This window comes from Topomyia yanbarensis, chromosome 2, assembly GCF_030247195.1.
Source record: "Topomyia yanbarensis strain Yona2022 chromosome 2, ASM3024719v1, whole genome shotgun sequence".
Taxonomy (NCBI): Eukaryota; Metazoa; Arthropoda; class Insecta; order Diptera; family Culicidae; genus Topomyia; species Topomyia yanbarensis.
The window spans coordinates 447,760,034-447,787,425 of NC_080671.1; the positions used below are offsets into that span (position 1 = coordinate 447,760,034).

A 27,392-nucleotide genomic window follows, 5' to 3' on the forward strand; every position below is an offset into this window, starting at 1 on the left:
AGTTATGTATATCAATCGATTACGCTGGACGAATTGAGATACTGTCTGTGTGTATGCGTGTATTTTTTTATCGAGGAAGATCCACGAATGGCACCATAGCTTTTTGACGCGCGCTCTCTAAACCAAAACCGTTTTTCTCCGTATCTTAATTCTACCGGGGCCACCGTTAATTTGCTTAAAATAAGTTTGTGTTTTTACACTACTTCCATTCATTTCCATCAGAATCTGACGAGACTTGATGCGATCCCGAAATAATTTACATCCTTTCATAGCAAACCTAATAAGGGTATACTTCTCCAAATTGGTGCTACTGATCTCTATTTTTCCTGCTAGTAGGAGTTGCTAGCGCACCGTTCAACCTTCAGTGTGTTACTGTAGTACTCTCGGGCAAACCTGTGAACTATTGACATCTCCAAAGGAGCCCCGGATAAATAACCTTTGGTACCTTGTCATGTATCTGAACTCTAGTTGAAAGTTGAGCCTTGCAAAAATGTTCCAGAGGTCAAACTGGAGAAAAATCATTTGACTGTGAATGAAATTATTTTAAGTTTGGAACCAAAAAAGTCATTCGACATGTTGTAGAAAATGCCATTGTATTTTTCAGATAGTTTTACACAGAAAAACATCTAATACATTAAGATAACTTGAGCCAATCCCCAGACACAGTAATTTGAAGCAACAAACTCACAATTTCTCAGCACATTTCTCGCTATATCTCAATAGTCAAGCAGAATCTCAAGATTCTAAAAACGCCACCTTGAAGAGATTTTGACGTAGGACTACGTCTTTGTTTTCGATATGGGGGCGCACTTTGCAAATTCAACAAAAATGGTATGTAACGAAAAGTGGTCAGGTTTTAGACGCTTATATTTCAGCGATCTTACGAAAAAATTTCAAATTTTTTGCATATATCACTCAGAAATACTTCTAAGAACAGACTCCAATAGATAAACCCAAAGATTTTTGATATGGCAATAAAAATTTATATAATGTATAACATAGTAAAAATACAACGCATTTGCACACAGAAGGTAGCGCTTCCCAAGTCTGGCACGGCAGATTTATGTACCTAGCGCACAATGCTTCTATGAATGACGTCATCATCGACTAAGAACAGATTTGGCCGGACAAGCTCCGTTTGGCTGTTGAAGGGCAGGCGGAGCTTTTATGTACAACCTCGAACGCATTAATTCGTACACAAAATCGCTTGTACAGTCGAGCTCTATGTGCAAACACGGTTAACATAGCGTCGTGGTACTAGTTGTCTCCTTCGCTCTACCCATCATCAACAACGTTGACTTGCTTTGTGCGTATCTTCCATTCGTGTACGGACACAGCTGTTTGATTCGAGCATTGTACAACTGAACACCGTTCGCTTGGGTTCAATTTTTGAGGCGAATGTGTAGGTAGTATATCTAATTTGTTAGCGGTTGCATGCGTAACCTGCATGATATCAATATGTACTTTCGTTGCGGTAAGACGAAGACTTTATTAGCAACAAATTTACGCGAATCGATGAAAAGCACAACGAAAGTTTATTGAACAAGCCGTCGGTAACCAAGTTCCATAACAAAAGTGACATAACACCACCCTGAGGACAGATACTAAACTTTCGTATCTCTGCCTGTATCAGTGACGAGCAAAGAAAGCGGTTACTAAGCATTGCGTTTATCCAACCCGAGATACATGGAGATACCCCATTTTCGCGTATCGCTTCTAGAATAGAATGGAAGGACACATTGTCAAAAGCACCTACAATATCTAGGAATACACCCAAGCTAGATTGCTTGAACGAGAAGGCCTTCTCAATGTTGGTAAACATCGTGAAGCAGAGTAATCGTGGATTTCCCACACTGTTATGCATGTTGCATTGTGTGCAGTTCAACTAAACTAACGTTCCTGATGTAATGATCGATTATCCGTTCCAAAGCTTTTAGAAGAAAAGAGCCTAAGCTGATAGACCTAAAACTCTTGTACATTCCTTGTTTTGACGTGAGTCTTTGTTTTTTTCTTTTCTTAAGGAGTTTTATGAACACTGGAAAGCGCAGAGAAAGAATGACCGGAACGGTGAGAATGAGGAAACGGTGACAATTCACCTTTTTATTGGAAACACCGAGAAAAGATATGTCCTCAAGCACGAATCGAACCTGCGATCTCCCAGTCTCTAGTTGGGTGTGTTATCCACTTCGCCATCGAGGAACTGTGATGATGTCATCACATATTCGTGATCACCGATGTGATGACATCATCATAGTTCCTCAATGGCGGAGTGGTTAACGCACCCAACTTAAGACTAGGAGATCGCAGGTTCGATTCCTGCTTGAGGACATATCTTTTCTCAGTGTTTCCAATAAAAAAGAGAATTTTCACCGTTTCTTCATTCTCGCCGTTTCGGCCATTCTTGCTCTGTCTGTTTTCCAGTGGACACGTTCATAAAAATCTAAAACTCTTGGTTTCTTCATAGCTTGAGCGCCCTTCTTTAAAAATAAATCTAATAGTTATTTTTCGTCATGCTTTCGGGATATACCCGGTAGCAAGACCGGAAGCATAATCTTTTCCAAGACATGTTGGAGAATATCAAATTTTTCTTGCAGTAGCACGTGAAAGATTCCATCTTTTCCTGTCGATTTGTATGAAGCAAAACTGTCAACTATCCACTTCACCGATTCAGCGCGTGAAAACGCCCACAAGTCCGAGGCACCAGAATGAGACGTGTGAACATTGTTCAGGTCTGGATTGATACAACTTGGAAAGTGTGCGTCGAAGATACAACTAAGGACATCTTTTGCGTCCGTCACATAAACACCATCTCTGGTTTTTAAGGAGTTCATCTAAAAATTTGCCGATTTTGAGAGAAATTTATTTAACTTACTAGACTCGTTCAGATTAGAGACATAATTGCTATGCAGATCTAAGACATGAACTACGAGCTGACCTGAAAGCCCTGGAGTCATCACGCGCTGTCGCCAGTTCCAAGCTCTTCTTATATCCTTCTTCATTCTTTCAAACACAGGTCTCCACCAAGGGGTTCCTCTAGTCGATTTAACAGTACGAAGCAGACAAGTTTCTTTATAGAATGCTACTGTAAATGTGTTTGTCGTATTCACGACGTCACCCAAGTCGCCTAGTTGATTAATTCCTTGGAAATATGTTAGCACGTTGAAGGGAACATCAAGATGATTGAAAATATTTATGTTCGGATAGAGACGGCTCAGTTTTTATTTGGAACCTGCCAGTTTATGCGAAATTCTTTCAGAGCAAAGCGTTATGTCTAACACCTCCTCTCTCCCAAACTCGCAAAAGTTGGTCGCCTAGTTGGTAGTTGGTTTCCTACATTCACTCTTCACTATGGAATTGGGGTTCACTGTTTCGTTGGTTTTAACCACCGGAACAGGTGGTCCGTAGTGTAATTATTAGCCAGTTGAAAGAACCACTACCAACACTACACGGCTTATTCAAGCTGCTTTGAGATAGAATTGACGTTGAAGGACAGCTTCCATAGATACGCGAACAGTCGGCAAAATCTGAGATGATCTGAAATAAGGGGCCATTCGTACACCACGTTGACGTAAAAAAACCACATTATTGACCCCCTTCCCTTGCGTGGACGAGCATGGACAATTGCTGCACTCCTATCCCATGCCGTACCATAAAATTGATGTTTTCTCGATGTCAGGCGGTGTTCCTTAATATCACAGAGTTGCCGCAGTTCAACCTAGGCCATATCAGTCCTGCACTAAGTTGAATGTCAGATCAGATTTTTGGTGTTTCTGGAAGCGCTCCTTGTTTGATCTCAAATTACTAAGACCAGGAGCTGTTTGCCTCAGCTTTGTTTCAGAGCTTCCTCGAGCTTCCTGTTACATATGGCGACATTTTAGGAGAAACAATTATTCTTATTTGCTTATAGTTTTTAGAAGCAATAAAATATGTCCATGGGGATCGTCAAGGTGCCAAGAGTGCAATATGATTTGTTGTGGTGAGTGGTGTAGCTCTTTTCAGTATTTATAATGTTGCAATTCTTAGGTTATCTGGATGAACTTTCTAGATACCTGTCATCCGAAAGAAGATATGGTCCGATATGTATGATTTTAAACTGAAAGCCGGAGTCTTTGATAACGAATTTTGTTTTACATCCATTTTACCATCTGCGGAGTCTTTTCAGGAGAGTTTATTTATACACGGGCCTACAGGTTAACGCAAAGGTCCCAAGGGAAAACTACAGACCTTACTAAAGTGACGACATGTAATACATAATTTGTCAATATTTCATGAAGTCTTCTGGAACACAGCAAGTATTGCCTCGTACCGGGCGGAATTCATGAATATTTAACAGCACCCCACCCAAATATAGCTGCTAAAAAGGGCACAATATTGGACAAAATCTGCGTATTAGACACCGGTGGCGGAGAGATCGTCTCAAATTTTCAATTATCTTTAAATGTCCCTGCCTATAGAGAGCGAGTAAAGGCGCTATAACCTAGGCTTATTAGTCAGGGAAAGGTAAATACCTCTGTCCCATTCCAAAAGACCAAAGTGTGACAGTAACCTTCGTAGCCAGGTCACTCCTAATGATTTATTATACCCCCTTTAAATTGAAACGGTCGGTACGGATGTCCTCGTTTCTTCCTCCTTTAAGATTGAAAATAATTCGTTAATTAACTTATTCATTATATGAATAATTTATTCGTCGTCCAATTTTGAAACATCTTTAAACCAAACTCTGCACAGTAGGCCGGGCCGTTTTAGGATTTGCGATGAATGAAAATGTGCTTTAAATATTAATATTGACAAGAAAAACACTACAAACTAACTGCAGTGTTTTCCAGGATGCTTTGCAATACCGGCTGTGTAAGCGTTAGAATAGAATAGAAACAGGCCTATAGGCTAACGCAAATTGAAAGTTTAGGAATACGAAGGCAGAGACAGACATTATGGGAATTGGTAGACAAGTCAGAGAGTAGTAAAGCAAAAGTGTGGTCTTCTATCTTCACTCGATGTCTGACCGGATGCTACCGATTTTCTTAGCAACTGGCATGAACAATGTGTAAAAATCTTTATCAGCAATAGATTATAAAAGCTCATTTGTACCACTCGCATGTGGACAAATATGTAATGTTGTGCACCTACCAAATCACAATTCCTAAAAACTGTCTGATCGTTTTTTTCTGGCGTGGGGAGACATGACCAAGAGAATTTTGAAATATCAGTACAAAAAAAATTAAAGGGTTGTGTACAGGACACGACCACGGTGACATTAAAAATGTAGCTTTTTTCAAGAGCGTGCAAATGAATTTTATCTATCACACATATCGACTCACGTTCTTGTTCACTCGCCTGTTTTCATATGTTACAATTTGCTATATACCCTCCCCATCAAAACATAATTTATTGAAGGTCTTTTAACGGTAATCTGTTAATTAATCAAGTATCTCACTAGGTGATTGGCATTATTTGTAAAAAGTAAAAATAGGCTGGTCTGTCCAGAAAATATATTCAAAAGAAAAGTTCCATATTGAGAGCTGTGATGAGGAATCCCACGCCCGCCAACGCAAATATACAGATTCTCCATGAAATATGAAATTTCATTTTCCATTTAAATTTTCAATAATGTACTAATGAACTTAAGTAAACAATCTTACGTTTTAGTATTTCTTGATCGATTAGTGGTGGAAAAAATGAAATTATTTGATAAATTACATTGTTATGCAACGTTCGCACTACCAGTTAAAACGGGTTTTTATGCTATCTTGATGACATTTTTCTTGTTACTAATTATTAAAACGTGTTATAACTCTGTAGTGTAAATATTGTATTATTAAACCAATTCTGCAGCGTTTTATGTTATATAGGTGTTTATGTGGTAATAGGACTGACATAATTATATCTTCAGTACAGCGGTTTGTTTCATAATTTAAAACAGATTTATTTTAAAATTTAAATTAGTATACCCAACCGTTCTATTTGTTGTATACTTTAAAACGCAATTAGAACTGTGTTTTAAATACATAGGGTAGAACAGATATTCTGACTGGATAAACTGGGAAAACAATTTTAAGTCCAGTAACGCTTAAGACATGGTTTGAATTTGAATCGAAAAAGAACACCCGCTTCAACTGTTGCTGGGACGGTAAGTTCTGTTTTAAAATTTTCCGTTGTGTGCAGTACGAAACAAAAGTGTTTGAAATTAGAAAACAAAAAGTTCTGCTGGGAATGTGATTGTTTCCGATGCATATCATATTTTTGAAATTTGAAATATCTCGAGAACTACTACATTTCAGAAAATTTTTGTTATTAGCATTTTGATTTAAGATAGCGTTTAGATTCATATTCAAAAAGAAAATTGTATTTTTGACTGCAAATAGTAAGAATTATAAAAACATGTCAAAAGATGATCCAAATACACTGAAAATGTTTCTTTTACGTCTTTAAAACGATAAACATTAGATTTTTGAATTTTATAATTGGGTAACGCGAACAACTTTTAAAAAGAGTATAATTACACGAATTAACTATCGCATTGTGGAAGATTTTTGTTAAATATATTTTGATTTAAAATGAGAGTTAGAATTATATTCTGTAATAAAATTACAGTTTTGTATGTCAATTAGCATGAAATTTAAAAACATGTATAAAGTTATTGTTAGCAAAACTATTTTATCGATAAGTTCTCCATCATTCAATCACATTTAAACTGTTTCTTGAGGTTTTTATTGACAAAATATAAAAAAAAATAGAAAAAATGGGTTTTTTACAATTCAAATTTTTAACACAAATTTTTGTTTTTGTGAAAAATTCAACAAAAAAATTTTCAGTGTATATTTTTTCGCGCATAAATATTCACTCGTCCTCAGAAAGTTTTGCTGTATAAATACAGTAATCGAACAAAAAAATTTGAAATTAATGCACGTAGAAATGTTAACGCTCTTTTAAAAAATTGCTCTTGAGTCAAAATAATCTTACTGATTGTGAAAAATTTTTAGTCTTCCATGCCGATGAAATGTGTAAAGTTTTACAGGAATCCAAGATGGTCGATCAGGATTTTAATTATTTTCGGACGGATCTTCGTGGAATTATTCAGCTGACATTGACTAAATCGGGACATATAATAAACTGAAACTGTTAAAATATTCTTCCCTTCCCTTGATCTAGTCTGATAGCTATTTCTGATTATAGAATATAAATTTCTCTTAAAGGGGTCTTCTAGCGCAAATTAAAAAAATTAAGTTTTTATTTTTGCATATTTGCATCTTTAATGTAAGAAAAATATGCTCAAGAAAGGGTTTACTCAAATTCAGCCTTGTTCGTTTGCAAACATATTTTCATATGAGACTGACAAAATCGGGGGCTAATTAATTGGGGTCTTCACTGTATTGTAATAAATAGGCAGTATTCGAAGAAGTTTCTTGTGGACAAGTGTAGAACGACTTTGTTTCTACTAACTTAGGGTCAGCGGCGTAGTTAGAAGTTCGGTTTGGTGAAAATCGAACTTAATCTCCAAATGGCATAATTCCGAAACCCTCATATTTGAAGTTTTAAAATTATGGAGACATAATTTAAAAAAAAAAATAGTAACAGAATTCGTTTCTTTAGCGAATTTGTTGAGACTATCATTTAAAACAACTTTATTTGCAGGAATGCGTGTAGGGAGTATATCGAGTTTTGAAATGATATTTACGAAATGTTCCTTAATCTATATTTTTATTTTAAACAACTTTTTATTGCGAGCTTCACAAATTCAAGCTTTGGATAAAATGTAAAAATTATGGTTTATAAATAGTAGAAGATCATAAACAGTAAAATCATAATAATTTATTTTAAAGGCACAAATAGTCTAAAATATGTTGATATCCTGAAAACACGGAGCCTTCATGTCTTCAATAAAGTGGTTTGTAATAGCCTTCCCCAAGATTTTGCTGAAGACATTAAGTCTGGAACTAGATTTGCTTGAAGAATAAATTCTCCATAAATACTTCTTAGAGGATATAACGCCAAAGTTATTTTATCAGATGATGTGCTGTTAACGTTTGTAAAATTCATCGAAGATACTAAACCTCCGGACTTAATCGTTGCAAGGTGATGTAATCTTGACCTTAAATTACTGTTTGCGAACATTTATTTTACCTAATCATATAATTGGTATCACAACAAAAATTAAAAGCTCACCAAAATTGATCAGGACCTGCTAGAGTCGAACGGATAACGCCAGTTTTCATAAGTTTTACTCTACTTTCGGAAAGCGTTATCCTCGTTATTAATCACTAGCTAATGCCCATCGTGCGTTGCTGCGACTTTCAACGAAATAGGAGAAAAACACAATTTGTTCCGAAGCGCCATCTGGCGGGCAGATAATCCCCAACCTATTACAAACACGCTCCATAACAAACGCCTACTATGTACAAATTTTTACGGCAATTGGTTAAGCCGTTTAGGAGTCTATAAATCATATACATACAAACATTGACTTTTATATATATAGATAGATAGATAGATAGATAGATAGATAGATAGATAGATAGAAGATATTACGTTTTCGTCTCAACTCCACGCATTCCCAAAATAAAGACATGTTCAGCAAATGTTGAAAGCTGTTCCATTTTTCGGTGAACAGTTCTATGTTTCATGTTTCTGTGTTTCCAACTTCGCTTTCTATTAAAAAATACCCTAGTTCATATTACAGTACATCCATTAAAATATGATAGGAAATCTGAGGATTATGATTGATTTTAGAATTCTGGAATGAGGTAGGTATTTGATATTGATGTGATTGAACAACTGTTAGATCAATACCAATAGATCAGTTACAGGTCAGGATCCCACTCCCACAACTTTTCAAAAGTCCTCGTGATGTTTAAAACGACAGATTATCAATGTACTGATTTGATAATTATTATTCTAATATTGAACGAAATCAGTCAGCATCAATGAATTATTCTCATCAATCCAATAATTTTTTTGGGTGCGGGGCAAGGGGTGGGGTTGAATCCTGAAGCCTTCTCTTGGCTACGTCGTTGCTTGGAGTTATTTATATAGCTTTTCATTTGCTAAGATATGTTTCAGATCAATCAGTTGTTTGTAACTTAGAAACTTTACGGTCATCAGGTTCGCGCAAATGAAAATTGTTGCATCGATAAGTGAACAAGTTTCATGTAGATAACTTGGAATTGTTCGGTGGTTATTCTAGCGGTTGTAGATAGAAAAATGAAATATGAAATTCGTTTTATAGAAATATTATTTCGCTCATTTAAATGGATTATTACTATATTGAACAATAAATAGGCGACAAAGGGTAATCCACAAACAACAAGCTATAACTTTTAAAGTGTTCAAAAAAGATATTTGATGTCTTCAGCAAAGTTATTCGCAAAAGTAAGAGCTACAAGATTGCTGAAGACATCATTTCAATACAATCATTTCCAAGAAAATTTATGAAAATATCTCACTCGTAGGTGGATTAATCAGCAAAAAAATAATACCAAAAGAAAGGCCATATCACATCCATCATTTGATGGATAGATTGACTATTGACCTAAAATTAGCCGCTTTGACGTTAAAAATAGATTGCCTGTTTTTTTGTATTATTTGTGGCAATGGGAAATGATAAAAATCTTTCGTCTATATTTAATGATAAATATCTCTTTTGATAATAGTCCGATTTCAATAATCTATAGCTATAGGTCTTTCATTTAAAATTGGTTTGGATAGGATCGGTTCAGCCATTGCTGAGACACACGAATGAGAGTTTGTCCGTTACATACACACACAGACATTGTCCCAAATCGTCGAGCTGAGTCGATTGGTATATACAACTCGGCCCTCCGGGCCTCGAAAAAAATCTTGAAAGTTTTAACGAATTCTATACATTTCTTTTCTAAGAAATTTAAAAAATGTTTCTAGAAGTGGTATTACGCCCTTAAGAATAATGAAAGTACTGGCCGATTTATAGGTGTAATCAAACTTCATGAAACTCAGCTGAAGATTCCTAATCACAAAAACATCAACGATAGCTAAACATACTTTTGTTCACGATTTTTCAGTTTGTAACCATGGTGCGGCGTCTCACCCGCACATGCGGCATCTCTCCCGCAATGACCTTTTTTGCCTTTCTCATATAAAGAAAGGCTATGCAATCACTGTAAAAATCGACTTTTTAACCGAGGCCCGGACGGCTGAGTGTCATACACCATTCGATTCAGTTCGTCGAGATCGGCAAATGTCTGTGTGTGTATGTATGTGTGTATGTGTATGTGTATGTGTGTGTGTGTCATTTAAACTCACACAATTTTCTCAGAGATGGCTGAACTGATTTTCGCAAACTTAGTTTCATATGAAAGGTATAACGCTCCCATAAGCTGCTATTGAATTTTTAGTTGATCCGACTTCCGGTTCCGGAGTTACGGGTTGAAGAGTGCGGTCACACAGCAAATTCCCATATAAACTGGTACCACCATGATGTTCAAATGATGTAAAACATATTAAAATTGATGTAACATTACTCTAGTTTGCAGGTCTAGATCACTAATGATCAATCAAAGCAGCTTTGACCACATTGGCCACCTATGACAGTTCATGACGCCCCCAGGGAACCCACCAAGTTCCTAAGCTAATATCACACCCATTCCCCAACGAATTCTCTACCGATTTTTACAAACTTGATTTCAAATGAAAGATACAGTAATACCTGCTGCTGAATTTCATTCGGTTCTGACTCTTGCTTCCGGAGTTATAGGGGTGTTAGTAAGGATACACTGGAATTTCCTATATAAATCGGTACAATCGTAATACCTCAGAGGCTAAAAACTATTGAAATGGTCACCAAATTACTTCTAATCGCAGATCTAGATCACTGATTGCCAATCAAACATTCTTTGAATATATTGTACACTATCGACGATTCCGGAAGTCCGGAATTCCGGGCATGTTCCACAATTAAAGTCACATCGGTTCATCGGTGATGACTGAACCAATTTTCTAAAACCATGTCTCAAATGGAAGGCAAAATATGCAGTTGAGTATTGCGTCGCCGCCCCTTCCCCCACCTTGCCCTTACACCTCCCTCCTTCATCACTCCCCTCCTCTTGGACCACCTTCACGCCCGCATTTCCTTCATTCACCCCGTATACCGAAATAAGATGAAGGATTTCTGACGCATCCTCCACTCCCACTCTACTAGCCCCCCATTCCCTACACGTTCAAACCCATTCCACCAACCTTTCCAAATTATAATCACATGAAGATAACATTGATTTCATGCTTATTAAGCTAATTAAATATTATTCTTTTGCCTTTCCTATATAGAAAGTTCGACTCAGTTCGCCGAGATCGCAAAATATCTGTGTGTATGTATTTGTGTATGTATATATATGTGTGTATGCGCGGATTTGTTAACAAACTGTCCACATCGTTTTCTCGGAGATGGCTGAACCGATTTTTACAAACTAAGATTCAAATGAAAGGTATAATGTTCCCATAGGTTGCTATTGAATTTCATTTTCAACCGACATCTTGTTCCGGATTACGAGTTGAAGAGTATGGTTACAAAACAAAATTTGTTGATTTGTCCACATCGGTTTCTCGGAATTTTCTGAACCGATTTTAACAAACTTGATTTTAAATGAAAGGTCCATCAGCTGCTGTTGAATTTTGTGTTGATCCGAGTTCTGGTTCCTGAATTACAGGGTGATACGTACGATCACGCAGCAAATCCCGATTCTAACGAATTCTGCGATGAATGTAAAAAGGTGATTTTTTTTCCAAAATGTAAACACAACTGTTGAATTTGTAGATCTAGGTCACCAATAGTCATTCAAAGTTTCTTTGGCCACACTGGCCACCATCGACGGATCCGAAAGCATCCAAATTCAGAATATTGGTTTCTCGAAAATGGCTAGACCGATTTAATCAACTTAGTCTCAAATGAAGGGTGTTGCGTCCCCGGAAACTGATATTAAATTCCATCTCCATCCGACTTCCAGCTCCGGAGTTACGGGTTGTGGAGTGCGACCACATAGAAAACTCCGATTCAAACCGACACCGCGATAAATGCAAAAAGGTGCTCTTATATATACTTACCAAGTGTAATAAGAATGAAAGACATTTCCATAATGTTATATTGTACGAACCAGCTATTAAATCATAGTTTGGAGAAATGAGAAAGGCACAATTGCACCTCTAGGTGGATTAAAACAGGTTTTTAAATATGTTCATGGAAATTTGATGATTTTTTTTATGAAAAATACCCATTTCACAGTATTTTAGAAACTTGTCGTAATTGATAAAAATGATTTCATCAAATATTGAATGGTTTATTTTGATGCAGGACCACAGACGGCACACCACTGTGATCAAAACGAGCACAACATTTTCAACATTGTCCGCTAAATCACCAACCTATTGCCCATTTAGTGTTAACTGCGCCTAATATCTCGAAATCAACAGCAAGCTCCATCAGGGAACAAACAAACGACAAACATGACGAATACATAATCACAAATTAACTACAAAAAGTAAACTAGAACCGTATACATTGAGCACCGAGGTGGTAGTATACGATAAACAGAGGAAAATTGTGCTTTTCAATTTGATAATCAAGGTGTTTAGTCCAATGATATGTTAGAAAAAAATATTGCATATTGATATACGGTGATTCAACATGAGGTTTTTTTTAACTGAGCTTTTTCTAGTGGTTAACGGTTACTAACATCAACCTGTCATGCTATTTTTGTTCTGTATTGTTTGCCATTTCATAATGGCATGACTCGTACGGGCTCACTATCTTCAAATTGTCCAACAGTAATACGAAAATAAGCGTTCTGTGAGCAACGCCTTTTATGCTCTCCATGGTCGACATAATCGGCTGAGTCCACTATTAGCCATACAATCGAAAAGTTACAGTCGCAGTACACGTTATTTGATGACATGCGACCAAATCGACCACATCCAACACGCAACGAAGAAAACATACCGGCGGTGGCCAAGAGTGTACGCGATGATTGCGGAGAATCGATTCGAAACCGTTCTCAACAGCTTGGCTTGTCGTATGAAGTGTTACTGTTAATGGTCCTTGTTATCGTGCCATGTTAAGCGACTGGTTACCGCCCAAACTTGAAGCCCGTAGTCTTGACAACATTTGTTCCAACAGGACGGCACTATTGTCCACAGAAGTAAAGTAACAATGAAATTATTGGTTGAGAAATACGGTAAACGTTCACCATGGACTTGTCTTTTTGTCGGACCTCTAAACTCTATGGGCTATATGACGTCAAAAGCCTATATGGATAAGTCCGCAACGAAGCATTGGAAGCTGGTATGACTCGAGTAATTAGCCAGACGCTACTTGTAAGGTTCTAACGCGTTATCAAAAATTGGACCACTCGAACGGACCACCTCAATTGCTGCTATGGTCAGCGTTTAAAAGAAATTGCTTTCAAACAATAAATAGAAAATAATGCTTTTTGGAGAGATAATAAATGTGTGAATCCTTATGATGAATCACACTGTAGTACAACATTGTTCTTTTATATGCAGGCATAGAGAATACTTCTTCATCGCAAAATTTCTATTGCAATTAATAAAAACGTGATTCATCTACCACTACTCTCCCATATTAAATCCTTTTAGAATATATTATATAAAAGGCTAGGCTTCAGTGGCGTAGCCAGTGGGGTTTTGGGGGTTACCCCCCCCCCCCCCACAACCAAACTTAATTGGATTGAAAAAAAAATTAATTGATGCTGACCAAGGGTGGCAATAATCGGTTTTTTTCCTCATCGCTAAAAATGAGGCTCACTTACTGATGGACTTCACGCCCATCACTGAGCGATAGAAAATAACGATCATAGAGGGATAGAATTAATACATCGCTCACGCATCGCTTGTCGTGCCATCAGTAGATGAGTTGTAAATGTATGGCTCAGTGATAGAAAGATGAGCGATGTTATAAAATACTATTTTTGAGCATCTGATGTAGATCTGATTCTCATAATGATGGAATTTTATTATAGAATGAGATGTATGTACAATGGATGACGAAAAGAGAAGGGAAATAGATGTTTACCGCCATTTTCAAATTCAAGATGGCGACTTCCAGTTACGCAAAATCGCCAACAATCCTATTAATATGAATATTTTTGGAATGGGGTTGATGAGTACACGACGGAAATCGATGTTTGGTGTCGTTTTGAAATTCAAGATGGCGACTTCCGGTTACGTAAAATCGTCAACAACTCCATCAATATGGGTATTTTTGGAATGAGGTTGATGAGTACACGACGGAAATCGATGTTTGGTGTCGTTTTGAAATTCAAGATGGCGACTTCCGGTTACGTAAAATCGTCAATAACCCCATCAATATGGGTATTTTTGGAATGGGGTTGATGAGTACACGACGGAAATCGATGTTTGGTGTCGTTTTGAAATTCAAGATGGCGACTTCCGGGTACATAAAATCGTCAATAACCCCATCAATATGGGTATTTTTGGAATGGGGTTGATGAGTACACGACGGAAATCGATGTTTGGTGTCGTTTTGAAATTCAAGATGGCGACTTCCGGTTACGTAAAATCGTCAACAACTCCATCAATATGGGTATTTTTGGAATGGGTTGATGAGTACACGACGGAAATCGATGTTTGGTGTCGTTTTGAAATTCAAGATGGCGACTTCCGGGTACATAAAATCGTCAATAACCCCATCAATATGGGTATTTTTGGAATGGGGTTGATGAGTACACGACGGAAATCGATGTTTGGTGTCGTTTTGAAATTCAAGATGGCGACTTCCGGTTACGTAAAATCATCAACAACCCCATCAATATGGGTATTTTTGGAATGGGGTTGATGAGTACACGACGGATATAGATGTTTGATGTCGTTTTGAAATACAAGATGGCGACTTCCGGTTACGCAAAATTCTCTATAACTTCATCAATATGGGTATTTTTGGAATGCGAATGATGAGTACACGACGGAAATCGAAGTTTGGTGTCGTTTTGAAATTCAAGATGGCGACTTCCGGTTACGTGAAATCGTCAACAACCCCATCAACATGTTTTACCCAACACTGTATAGAAAAAATTATGAGCTCTAAGAGCCTAACTGGATTAAATTCAAGTAAACCCCTTTCTGAATCTTTCTTTTCTTGTCTTAAACATGCAAAATCTGCAAAAATAAAAAAGATCATTTTTTTAAATTTTGCACTGGAATACCTTTAGAGAAATTTATACCAAATAATCAGAATATGTTATAGAGGCTGCATCTTGGAACTATTGAAGAATATTTCAACATCTTTGGTTAATTAAAAGGATAGAAAAAAATGTGTCCCAATTTGTCCAATACAGGTAATTTTCGATATCGGGGTATGTTACCCTAGATATAGCGTCACTCGATATAACGTACTTATTTTTTAATTTATTTTTCAGGTCCCAATTTCTCATCAATTACGCATGTATTCCATATTTTAAGAATTCAATATGTTACACACAATCTTAAAACGTATTAATTAGGCTTCTAATGAGCATGTTCGCAATTGGTTACTTCAGTGAAAGCTAAAAGAGCGATTTTTTTTCCAATTTCATTTGCGTATGATCGTAATTTATTAAAACCAACCACGTATCTCAATAAATAATACAAGATCAGTAAGTTCTAACTGAAAACTCAAATGAATAATATCAGATACAATCGCTTGCTGAATCTCCCGAATTCGGTTCTTTGGACTACAGAATCTTTTTATCATTCTCAACATTTGGGTCATCAAATTACTTCAACCACATGATCTACGAATCATATTGAAAGTAATGCGGACACATTTAACTCCGATTTCGGATATTCCTGAATTCAGTTCGCTGGACTCATGATTGTTTTGTCTGTTTTGCATTGATTTTGCCATCATGTGACGCATGAAATGACGTACCCTAGGAATCCAGTGATTTTTATCAAAATTTTACTGCTGTTTTTTGAAACTCCTGAATCTGGTTACTAGAATCGAAAAGTGTTTTCGAATCCTATTATGTGTCACATCAAATTAATAAGAGTGAGAGATCATAATTATAGTTACTGTGTACGTTTTACGACCGGTTTGGGGTATTTAGGAAACCGGTTAGCGGACTGAAATATGTTTTCAAAATTTCTTGAATCGTGGATACAAGTGGATCTTTATAGTCCATTATAATGATATAAGTTCATGTATTGCTTTTATTTGATGAGGTGCAAGCGGTGGGAATATTAAGAAACACTTTACAAACCCAGACATAATAATAATGACTAATGATTTAATTATTAGGAAATGAGTCAAAATAAGAAAATTTTCAATAAAGTTAATTCTTATAACTGGGGGTGGGCGTAGCATAGTTGGTAAATCGATTGCCTTGTAAGCAGCGCACCTGGGTTCGACTCCCGACCCGGCACATAGGGTTAGAAATTTCTCATATGAGATTTTTCAGACCCGAAGAAGCGAATGACCTTAAGGTTAAAATCTCTATAATCGAAATAAAAAAAATTATTGTAAGTAAGAAAAGTAATTGTGACATCTTTTTCATGGAACCACTATAATATTCTTAAGAGAAAAGTTGTTTCACACTGCTAGGTGGGTAAGATTTTCAAAATTAGTTACTCGTTATCAAAATTCTACAAAATAAAGTACCATAGATAACAATTCTGTGAGAATTTTGCATGCTTCGATATAACGTACAATTTTTAAACCGAGATGTATATCGAAGTTTAACTGTGTCCCCATTTTGTCGGTCTAAAATAAACACAGCGGCTGATAAAACAAGTATTCGCTGTAGTGACTCTTAATGCTCAACATTTTTGGAATGGAGTCGATGAGTGTACGACTGAAATCGCTGTCTGACGCCATTTTGAAATTCAAGATTGAGGTTTTGCTTAAATCATATTCTTACGTTATTAGTAATAAACCGAAGCTGTTTTAATCCTGCTCTAGTTCCTTGTCTCATAATTATTTCTTATTACTTCATTTTTAAGTTTTTTATGCAAAAGAAATTGTTTTAGAGTTGTAGACCATTTTTCTTAACCGGAAGTCGCCATCTTGAATTTCTAAACGACACCAAACATCGATTTCCGTCGTGTACTCACCAGCCCCATTCCAAAAATACCCATATTGATGGGGTTATAGAGGATTTTGAGTAACCGGAAGTCGCCATCTTGAATTTCAAAACGACACTAAACATCGATATCCGTCGTGTACTCATCAAACGCATTCCAAAAATACCCATATTGATGGGGTTGTTGACGATTTTACGTACCCGGAAGTCGCCATCTTGAATTTCAAAACGACACTAAACATCGATTTCCGTCGTGTACTCATCAACCCCATTCCAAAAATACCCATATTGATGGGGTTGTTGACGATTTTACGTAACCGGAAGTCGCCATCTTGAATTTCAAAACGACACTAAACATCGATATCCGTCGTGTACTCATCAAACGCATTCCAAAAATACCCATATTGATGGGGTTGTTGACGATTTTACGTAACCGGAAGTCGCCATCTTGAATTTCAAAACGACACCAAACATCGATTTCCGTCGTGTACTCATCAACCGCATTCCAAAAATACCCATATTGATGGGATTATAAAGGATTTTGCGTAACCGGAAGTCGCCATCTTGAATTTCAAAACGACACCAAACATCGATTTCCGTCGTGTACTCATCAACCGCATTCCAAAAATACCCATATTGATGGGGTTGTTGACGATTTTACGTAACCGGAAGTCGCCATCTTGAATTTCAAAACGACACCAAACATCGATTTCCGTCGTGTACTCATCAACCGCATTCCAAAAATACCCATATTGATGGGATTATAGAAGATTATGCGTAACCGGAAGTCGCCATCTTGAATTTCAAAACGACACCAAACATCGATTTCCGTCGTGTACTCATCAACCGCATTCCAAAAATACCCATATTGATGGGATTATAGAAGATTATGCGTAACCGGAAGTCGCCATCTTGAATTTCAAAACGACACCAAACATCGATTTCCGTCGTGTACTCATCAACCCCATTCCAAAAATATTCATATTAATAGGATTGTTGGCGATTTTGCGTAACTGGAAGTCGCCATCTTGAATTTGAAAATGGCGGTAAACATCTATTTCCCTTCTCTTTTCGTCATCCATTGTACATACATCTCATTCTATAATAAAATTCCATCATTATGAGAATCAGATCTACATCAGATGCTCAAAAATAGTATTTTATAACATCGCTCATCTTTCTATCACTGAGCCATACATTTACAACTCATCTACTGATGGCACGACAAGCGATGCGTGAGCGATGTATTAATTCTATCCCTCTATGATCGTTATTTTCTATCGCTCAGTGATGGGCGTGAAGTCCATCAGTAAGTGAGCCTCATTTTAGGGTTGAAGGAATCAGTCAATTATATCTGCTCTTGGAGCTGATCGAAATCAGAAAACGAGCCTCAGTATTGATTTTTTGCCACCCTTGATGCTGACTCATTTAATTAAATATTGCACAAAAAATTTTTGGTGGAAAATTATCTGATTACTACATTGATAACCTATTGTTTGTAGCATAATGAGAACTTTTGGAAAATTGTAGGAAGGGGATTTTGTAACTTATCTCTTAGCCGAGATCCCATAGTTGTCAAATTGCGTCAATATAAAACAAAACAATTGCCTGAATTATTATGAGTTCTTTTTTGGAGAGATGTTCCAAATATGGATTAGGGACAATTTTTCGAATGGGAAGCCAAGTTTGAATAGGTTCATTGTCTATAAAACATAAGGGTCATTCCACGTCAGATTTACAACCAAAAATTTAATTCCCTCCAAAAAAATTTCTTTCATTCTTTAGCTAAAAATAATTGACACGTATTTTTTGTTTTGGCTGTATACGATATTTTTTTCAAGTTATTAGTTTTTGAACTTTATAAAATTGATTCGATATATGGAAAAAATATTATATAAAAAAGCTGCGTTTTCAAATGAGCTTACCGAAAAAATTAACAACAAATTTTTCTTTGTTATATAACTATTTTTACATGTTATTGTTTTAAATATTAAGAATCATGATGAAAAGATTGTGCAAAAATTTAGGAGTGGATATCAAAATTCTTTGTGAGATTACAATTATAAATTTAAAACAGGGCAATTTTACACTAAAAACCCAGTGATAGGCCTGTTATAATTGAAATACCTCGTAAAATACTTCGAGTTCCATTCACATTACTTATATTACCAAAAAATTGTTTTCGGGGCGAGCTTAAAAACATTATTTGCCTTTAACATTTGGATACCACCAAAAAAGTTTTAAATTTGCAGAATACGAGTCATTTCACGTTAGATTTACAACTAAAATTTTAGTTCCCTCCAATTTTTATGCATCCATTAGCTAAAAATTATTGACACGAATGTTTTGCTTTGGCTGAATTTGATATTTTTTCAAATTATGAGTTTTTGAACTTTATAAAATATTTTTTAATTTTATAAATTTAATAAAATTGACCATTTTCTAATCCCTGATAACTCAGAAACTATTTGACTTGTGCAAAAAAGCATTAAATAATAAAAGTTGCGTTTTCGCATGATCTCACCGGAATTTTTTGTTATATTTGGTTTTGTTATGTAATTTATGTATTCTGCAAATGTTAGAGGCAAATAATTTTTTTAGGGCACAATTAAAAAAAAAAATTTCAGTTTTTAAAAATAATTTATAACTGTATCGAGAAGATCGTGTGAAATTTTCAGAATGGAACTCGAAGTGTTTTACGAGATATTTCAATTATAACAGGCCTTTTACTGGGCGTTTGGTGCCTTGATTTAAGTTTATAATTGTAATATCTCGCAAAGTATTTCGATATCCGCTCGCAAATTTTTACACAATTTTGTTAACCTGATTCTTTATATTTGAAAAAAAAAACAAGTAAAAAAATGTGGCCCAACTTTAAAAAAATTCAATTTGTTTCAAATAATTGCAAATTTCATAAGTTACATAGTAAAAAAAACGTTTGTAATTTTTTTCGGTAAGCTCATTTGAAAACGCAACTTTTTTATAACATATTTTTTCCACATATCGAATCGTTTCCGAGTTATCAGTGATTGAAAAATGTTCATTTTTCTAATCTTCAAAAGTACAAAAACTAATAACTTGAAAAAATTTCATTCAGCCAAAACAAAAAATACGTGTCAATTATTTTTAACTAAAGAATGCAAGAATAAAAATTTCGAAGGAATTAAAATTTTGGTTGTAAATCTGACGTGGAATGACCCATAATCATGCACACATTTCAAAATTTGCTGAACTGTGTTTTTTAAGATTGCGTAAAGTTGAGACAAAAACTCAACATAATTAATAACAAGAATAACATTTCGGAAAGTAGATGGAATATGATGAAAAATGACGTTAGTACTAGCAAGTCAGTATCGGTGTTTATGTACATTTAATTGTTATTGTACTAACAATTATGTGAAAAGCCGCTAAGCAGGATTGGAGTTACTAAAAATGTCAATATATTTCAAGATAATAGCTATTAATGGTTCAGCAAAGTTTTCGAAAATGCTATTGCAAACAATTTTGTGGAAAACATGAATACTCTATATATTCAGAGTATCGAAAATAGTAGACTATATGTAAGAGAAAACCTTTAAACAAGTTATTCTTTACTACTGTTATATTACTGTATTTGATAAATCTCTGCTGCTGCTTTATATTGCATTCAAAGTGTGAGGCTCTAAAGCTTACAAGAAAAATTTATAGTGAAGAGAACTGGCTTTAAAAAAATTGCTAAATATTGTTTTATATCTCGATATACTGAATTCATATATTCAACAAAATTGTTTAAAATGATATTATCAACAACTTTACTGAAGGCACCAAGTCACTTAATCTTTTTTTAAATTTTTCATGATTACTTCTAGAAGAATTTGTATATCAACAGATGCGCTGTTTTATGTTGGAAAACTTCTTCGCAGCTGTTATACCTTCAAAGTTGATGATTTCGAAATTATGTGATCTTGACTGTTGAGAAAGTTTTCGAAAATTTGTCCCACTTTAAAAGTTTACAGAGAGAAACTGTTCATCATTGGTTCTCCTTGTTTGTAGACAGGAGTGGTATCTGTTAGTCTACTCATGTTTCTGAATTTGCAATAATAATTCAATAATTGCTTAAACTCTTATTAAATGTTAGTATTTTCGAAAAATCAACAATTTTCATCACCCCCCCCCCCCCCCCAACTCCAAATTTCTGGCTACGCCAGTGCTAGACTTACTAAATAAGTAAATCTTGACAACGTTTTCTGAATGTCCAAACCATTTCGGTTACCCAAATTTCCAGAACATGAAAAAACTTTCCCGAAGACACTATAGTGTTTCCATACCACCAACATATATATGTGCACAGTAGACTGCCCTAGAAAATAATGAATTTTTGAAAACTCAATCGGCCCACCCCAGAGTCGATTCCTAGTCCCACCAGAAGTACTTGCTCCAAATTTGAAGCAAATCGGACAAGACTAGCTACCGGACCAACGTGCCCGAAGTTTGTATGGGAGTTTTCGACAGTTTACATGGAGAAAACCCACAAGCACGCATTTTCGCCGCTAGGTGGCACTGTATGCATCGTATTATCACTGAAAGTGAAAACAAGAAAGATAATTTAATTGTCTACAACTTTGTCAAAGACTGCTAGTCAACCCGGCTTTGCTAAAAGAAGTTATTAAACTTTTAACGAAGTGATGTCTGAGTCAGTTTTGCATGGGGCCTAGCAGTGCATGGTTGTGTATCGGTACTCGATTTTCACCAACTATTAATTTTTGTGAGTTAATGGTTAGATTTAGCTGAATAGTGTGTTCAGAAGAATTGTAGTATATAATACGAGTTATATTTTGGGTAGAAGATTTTAGTTAGACCTGTTACCGCATAGAGGGCGCCAACTTTAACATGTCAAAGAAGAGAGATAGAATATCGATATGTTCGGAAGAATTACTGAAAAATGTCTGTTCTACAACTTTGTAGAAGACATCTAATTCCTATCTCTCCGTTGAAAAGTTAGTGTTAGCGCCCTCTATGCGGTCACATGTGGAACTAAAATTTTCTAACCAAAATATAACTCGTATCACATACTACAATTCTTCTGAACATACTATTCAGCTAGATTTAACCATTGGCTCACAAAAAATAATAGTTGGTGGGAATCGAGTACCTATACACAACCATGCACTGCTAGGCCCCATGCAAAACTGACTCAGACATCACTTCGTTAAAAGTTTAATAACTTCTTTTAGCAAAGCCGGATTTACTAGCACGCTGCGACAAAGTTGTAGACAATTAAATTATCTTTCATATTTTTACTTGCAGTGATAATGCGATGCATACAGTGCCACCTAGCGGCGAAAATGCGCGCTAGTGGGTTTTCTCCATGTAAATTGTCGAAAAATTCCATACAAACTTCGAGCACGTTGGTCCGGAAGCTAGACTTGTCCGATTTGCTTCAAATTTGGAGCAAGTGCTCCTGGTAGGACTAGGAATCGACTCAGGAGTGGGCCGATAGGGGTCATTTTTTTCTTGTCACTCTAGTGCACAGTTGAATTGACATCACTCCGATCAATTGTTTATTTAACACTACATTTCAAATAATAGCAGAATTGGATTGACGACTCACCTGGTTTTATTATCGTTCAGCGCGAGGAAGACGGTCTCCTTCAGTACATCCTCCCAGGGTACCGCCGTAGTGCCGGTTACTCCTCCCTGCTGTGCAGGAACGACATTGTCCAGGACCCCCGGACCGGTGGCGAACTCGTGGGGTCGGTAGTACAAAATCTTGCCCGGATAGGTCTTGAGTTGGTGTGGTGTCAGAATGATATCACGGTTGCTGTAGTACTGGCAGTGGCTGCCGGTAACGGAAATCTGTAACGAAAGACGGTGGAAGGGGATTCGCGTTTAGTGCTATCCAAAGCTTAAGAACAATTATTTACAATCTGTGCCGTATTGCGCAAGCACTCTGCAGCCAGATCGCTATCGGCATACGACTTTCGAGAGACCGTCATCACGGCACATCGCCGTCGCGCCCTTGACTGGTGCTGCTTGGTGCGCGTTAATCACATTCAAAAGACGCGCTCAATAGAGTTTCGTGCTGATTACCGGGCTGTCTGCCTGCGATGAAGATATGAACTAGGTTTAGTTCTAACTGGTTGCGTTTTCCACCCTAGGCTGAGCTTATGGTGGGAACTTGCTCGGTTGCTTGCGGTCTTTAGTCGGCAGCAGTACTGCACGAGTGTGAATTGGAATCGAAACAGAAGGAAAAGATTAAATGGACTCGAGCTACGCCTCATTCCGGTCGTTCAACACTTAGTGCAGACTCAGTGTCAGGGGCACTTTTTTGGTTTATTTTTCTATATTAATTTGATCTATTCAATGTTGCCCATATAGCTTGATTCTCACGCCCTGTGGGTTACCGATGGTAGCGGGTGATTGGGCGGAAGCTAGAAAGGCTGCACTTGATACAATTGTTTTTTTGAATTATTGGGCATAACTTTTCGAGACGCCCAATTAAGAATAAAATGTTACTGATGATGGAAGTATTATTTCTAATAGATATCTGCTATTGTGTTTATTCAAATCACCAAAGACCGTGGTGGGAATAATCCTTGACGATTGACTACCCACCGATCTAGGGTTACTTTCTATAATTCAAATATTTTCTGCGCAAATAATAGTCAGCAGAGTTGTAAAAGTCAAAGTTTTTTGGCTGCTGAAAATTAACCTGGTGCGAATCATGCTGAATGGAGTATCTTTTCATTCGAAAATCGGTCTATATAGTTGAATTATATTTTGGTTGTTTACATATAGCTTTCAAATGGTTTGCAATATCGCCGTGATGTCAAAGGGAAAGTTACAGGGAATTTTATGGGCCCTTTGAAAAACCTATTGTTGCTAGACAAACGCGAATAAAATAATTGTGTTGTTATAACAAATTTGAAAATATCTAGAGGACTACTACATTTCAGAACATTTTCGTTGTGAGCATTTTGATTTTAAATTGCGTTTTCAAAACAAATTTTTGACTGCAAATAGTATGAATTATAAACATATGTCAAAGATGTTATGGGGATTTTTTTATTGAAAGCTTCTCCATCATCCAAATACATTGATAATGTTTCTTTCATTTCTTTAAAACAATACACATTAGATTGTTGACATTTTATGATGGGGAAATGCGAATAACTTTTAAAAAGGGCATAATTACACGAATTAATTGTTTGTTTTGGAGCAAAATTCCTAATGTATGGAAAACTATCGCATTTTGAAAATTTTTTGATAAATGCATTTTGATTTCAAATGATACTTAGAATCATATTCCGTAATAAAATCACCGCTTTGTATTTCAATTAGTATGAAATTTAAAAACATGTATAAAGCTATCGTTAGAGAAACTTTTTTACCGATAAGTTCTCTATCATACAATTACATTCAAAATGTGTCTTTTCTCTTTAGGTTTTTGTTGATAAAATACAAAAAAATTTAAAAGAATGGGTTTTTTGCAATTTAAATTTTTTACTGCAAGTTTTTGTTTTTGCGAAAAAAAACATTTTTTTCGTACAGAAGTATTCATTCTCTGTAACTCGTTCTCAGATACTTTTGCTGTTTAATATACAGCAATCGAAAAAAAAAATTGAATGTGATGCACGTATAAATTTGTACGAAAAAATTACTATTGTAGCAAAATATTGTGATTGCCAGAGAAAATCATGGAGATTCATTCAACTGCAAAGCTTCGTTCGAATTGGCGATAGTCAAATTTTGCGATCGGCCGGTTTTTCATGTAATCCCTCATAAACAAACTTATACACATGTAGTTACACGCGACACACTCGCCCACGCGATCAAGCTAGTTCACATACAAACGCTCGAGTCCTACGCGATTGTATACCCCTTGTCACAAACTCGAACATGCAATTGCAATCATTCACACACACACACACATCCGCGATCTCGTAATCATTAAAACGCCCTAGTGATTAAGTGAGCGTTACATGACCTACGATTTTTTTAAACGCGGTCTCAAGTACGATTATAAAAACGTGCGTTCCCACGAGATCATAAATCAGTCACATCCGGAAGCGAAACATTATCAGACTTCAGACGCGCGGTTAGCGCGAACATTCAAGACCCCATACCGATATGCAAACGGCTACACGAATTCAAACTTGTGCAAGCATATGATACATCAAAACGCCCACGCGTTAAACATTAACATAGAAACGCTTGGGTCATTCGTGATAATACCAATTTATTCATTCGAACATATACACTAGTACACGCGATATACCAACGCCAACATGATCAAATACGTTGACATATAAACGGTCGAAGCCTTCGCGATCATCCACGCATACCTATGTCCACGATCTCGCCAACATGAAAATGCCGCAAACGTTTCGATACCTATAAATTTACAAATGCGGTCTCATGCGCAAACATATAAATTCTCGGCTCATCGCGATCACGAACTCTCAACGCCCTAAAACCTGAACCGTTCAGAATTACGGCCCGCTACAATTGGTCTTAAGGGGTTACATACCTTATTATTTTTCAAAAATCGAAATTATTTTTATTGCATTATAAAGTACAACTCATCGAGAATATTTTCTCAAATTTTTATAGGGATCCGATCAATAGATCGAAAGTTACAGCGATTCCAAGCGCGCTTCGTCTACCAAGAGCAGTGGAAACTTGAAATTTTAAACTCGATTTTCACGAAATGCCGTTTTTCCAATAATGGTATTTTCGTGATCACGATTTTCGAAAAAACACTCAACCGAATTTTATGAGTTTTGGGATTTTAGTTGATCTATTGGTCTTCAATCGTATTCACCGTAAACCTCTTAAATAAAAAAGGGTTTCGGGGAAAAAGCCATAACTCCGCCAATTATCAATATATTTTCATAAACTTATGCTAGTTTATTTCACTGAAAAATGTACTACCAAAATACTATAAATTCGATATAATGAAATCATTGCTTTATGGCTTTACGTAAATTCAAACTTTCTTGACATTTTTCGCACAAAAAGGTATGTAACCCCTTAAGCATCGTTTTAGTGAGTGATATTTTCGTCTCTTCTGCCATTGTAATGAGGGATTCTGACAGAGTCTTTCTGAGAATCTGGCTCTAAATCTTCAGTGGAACCCATTAAAAGATATTACCCACTTATTATTTTTTGTTATTCGCGGTAATCGTACGTTCTACTGATTTAGATACAAAATTTCTGTGTATATTTCCGAATAGATATACAAATATGTAGTTATTTCACTCGGTATAACAGTAGTTATCACTAGCGAGCGAATTGATGCATAAATATGTTAGGCATACGGACGTTTGGAATGCATACATTTGGTATTATGTACGATTGCCATAATATGCGTTAGGCATAAATCACGATACACATAATTTACAAAAAATTATTTTAATGGTAATGTTTCAAAGATTTTCTTCCATTTAATTCCACTATGTTTTTATAGTTAGATGCACTTGCACTTCACTATTTAACAGATACCGGTATTTCGATAACTACTTGTAATCTTCTTCAGTGTTTGTATTTTAATGGTATTTCTTTTTGATTATAAGGGTTCTAATCTTAGGGTCGTATTTTTCCTGTTCGGAAAATATGTAGTCTTTGTTACGTCGCTCTCCCTGTATAATTACAGCGTGGAGTTGCAAAATGAGCAAAATTAGAACACAGTCTTCCCTGGAACCGCACCAAGTTTGTACCCGGTGCAGAAATATTGGGTACGCGTACAGCACCGAACTCTTGCACTCGTTCGGTTCCGGTTTGTAGTGAACACTGCACCCCGCTGCACTCGGCACGAACTCGGTTTTGTGCTTCATTTTGTGCCTTTCTTTCGTGCTTGTACTATACACAACAGTTTGTACCCGAGATCGTACCCGGTTTGTACCCAAATTTGTACCGGGTGCAGTTCGATTATGGTTTATACCGGCGTGTCAGTGTGGTTGGAATTTTTCGAAGGAGCATGATTTTGTTTTCGTATTCAATCCGGCGCGCCATATCGAGCAGCCTAGCCAGGCACGCCTTGTAAAAGTTGCAATAAATTTTGCGATGACGAATTCAAACTTATAATAATAATGTGTTTAACAGTATCACTTACACTTGCCGGCGGTGTTGTTAACTTGTTATCCACCAGAAAATCAAACTTCAAGGTTGAAAGGAGAATGGTACGAGACTCGAAAACGAAAAAAGGATTTTTTCAATTCTCTGTTCAACCTTAAATATTTAATATAACAGACCGGTAAAAAAAATTGAAACATGAGCATGAGCTGTAATGCGTTTAAATACAAAGTGATGTACGGTATCAACCTAGCAAAAAAGCAATGCATTGAAGGGTATATA

At 36.3% G+C, this 27,392-nt stretch overlaps 2 protein-coding genes and 1 non-coding gene across 3 annotated transcripts in view; 2 read left to right on the top strand and 1 right to left on the bottom strand.

The window, feature by feature from the left end:
• LOC131685735 (nuclear cap-binding protein subunit 1) overlaps positions 1–27,392 on the top strand; it is an 88,429-nt gene that overhangs the window by 6,471 nt on the left and 54,566 nt on the right. The gene's annotated exons all lie outside the window — the stretch shown is intronic.
• LOC131685734 (mucin-2-like) overlaps positions 1–27,392 on the bottom strand; it is a 41,876-nt gene that overhangs the window by 4,488 nt on the left and 9,996 nt on the right. Inside the window, exon 2 of the mRNA XM_058969644.1 lies at positions 22,648–22,892. Within this exon, the coding sequence (XP_058825627.1) occupies positions 22,648–22,892 (245 nt within the window). The remainder of the gene's footprint in view (positions 1–22,647; positions 22,893–27,392) is intronic.
• Positions 2,256–2,328, top strand: Trnal-uaa (transfer RNA leucine (anticodon UAA)). Its single transcript has one exon. It is a non-coding gene; the product is annotated as a tRNA-Leu (tRNA).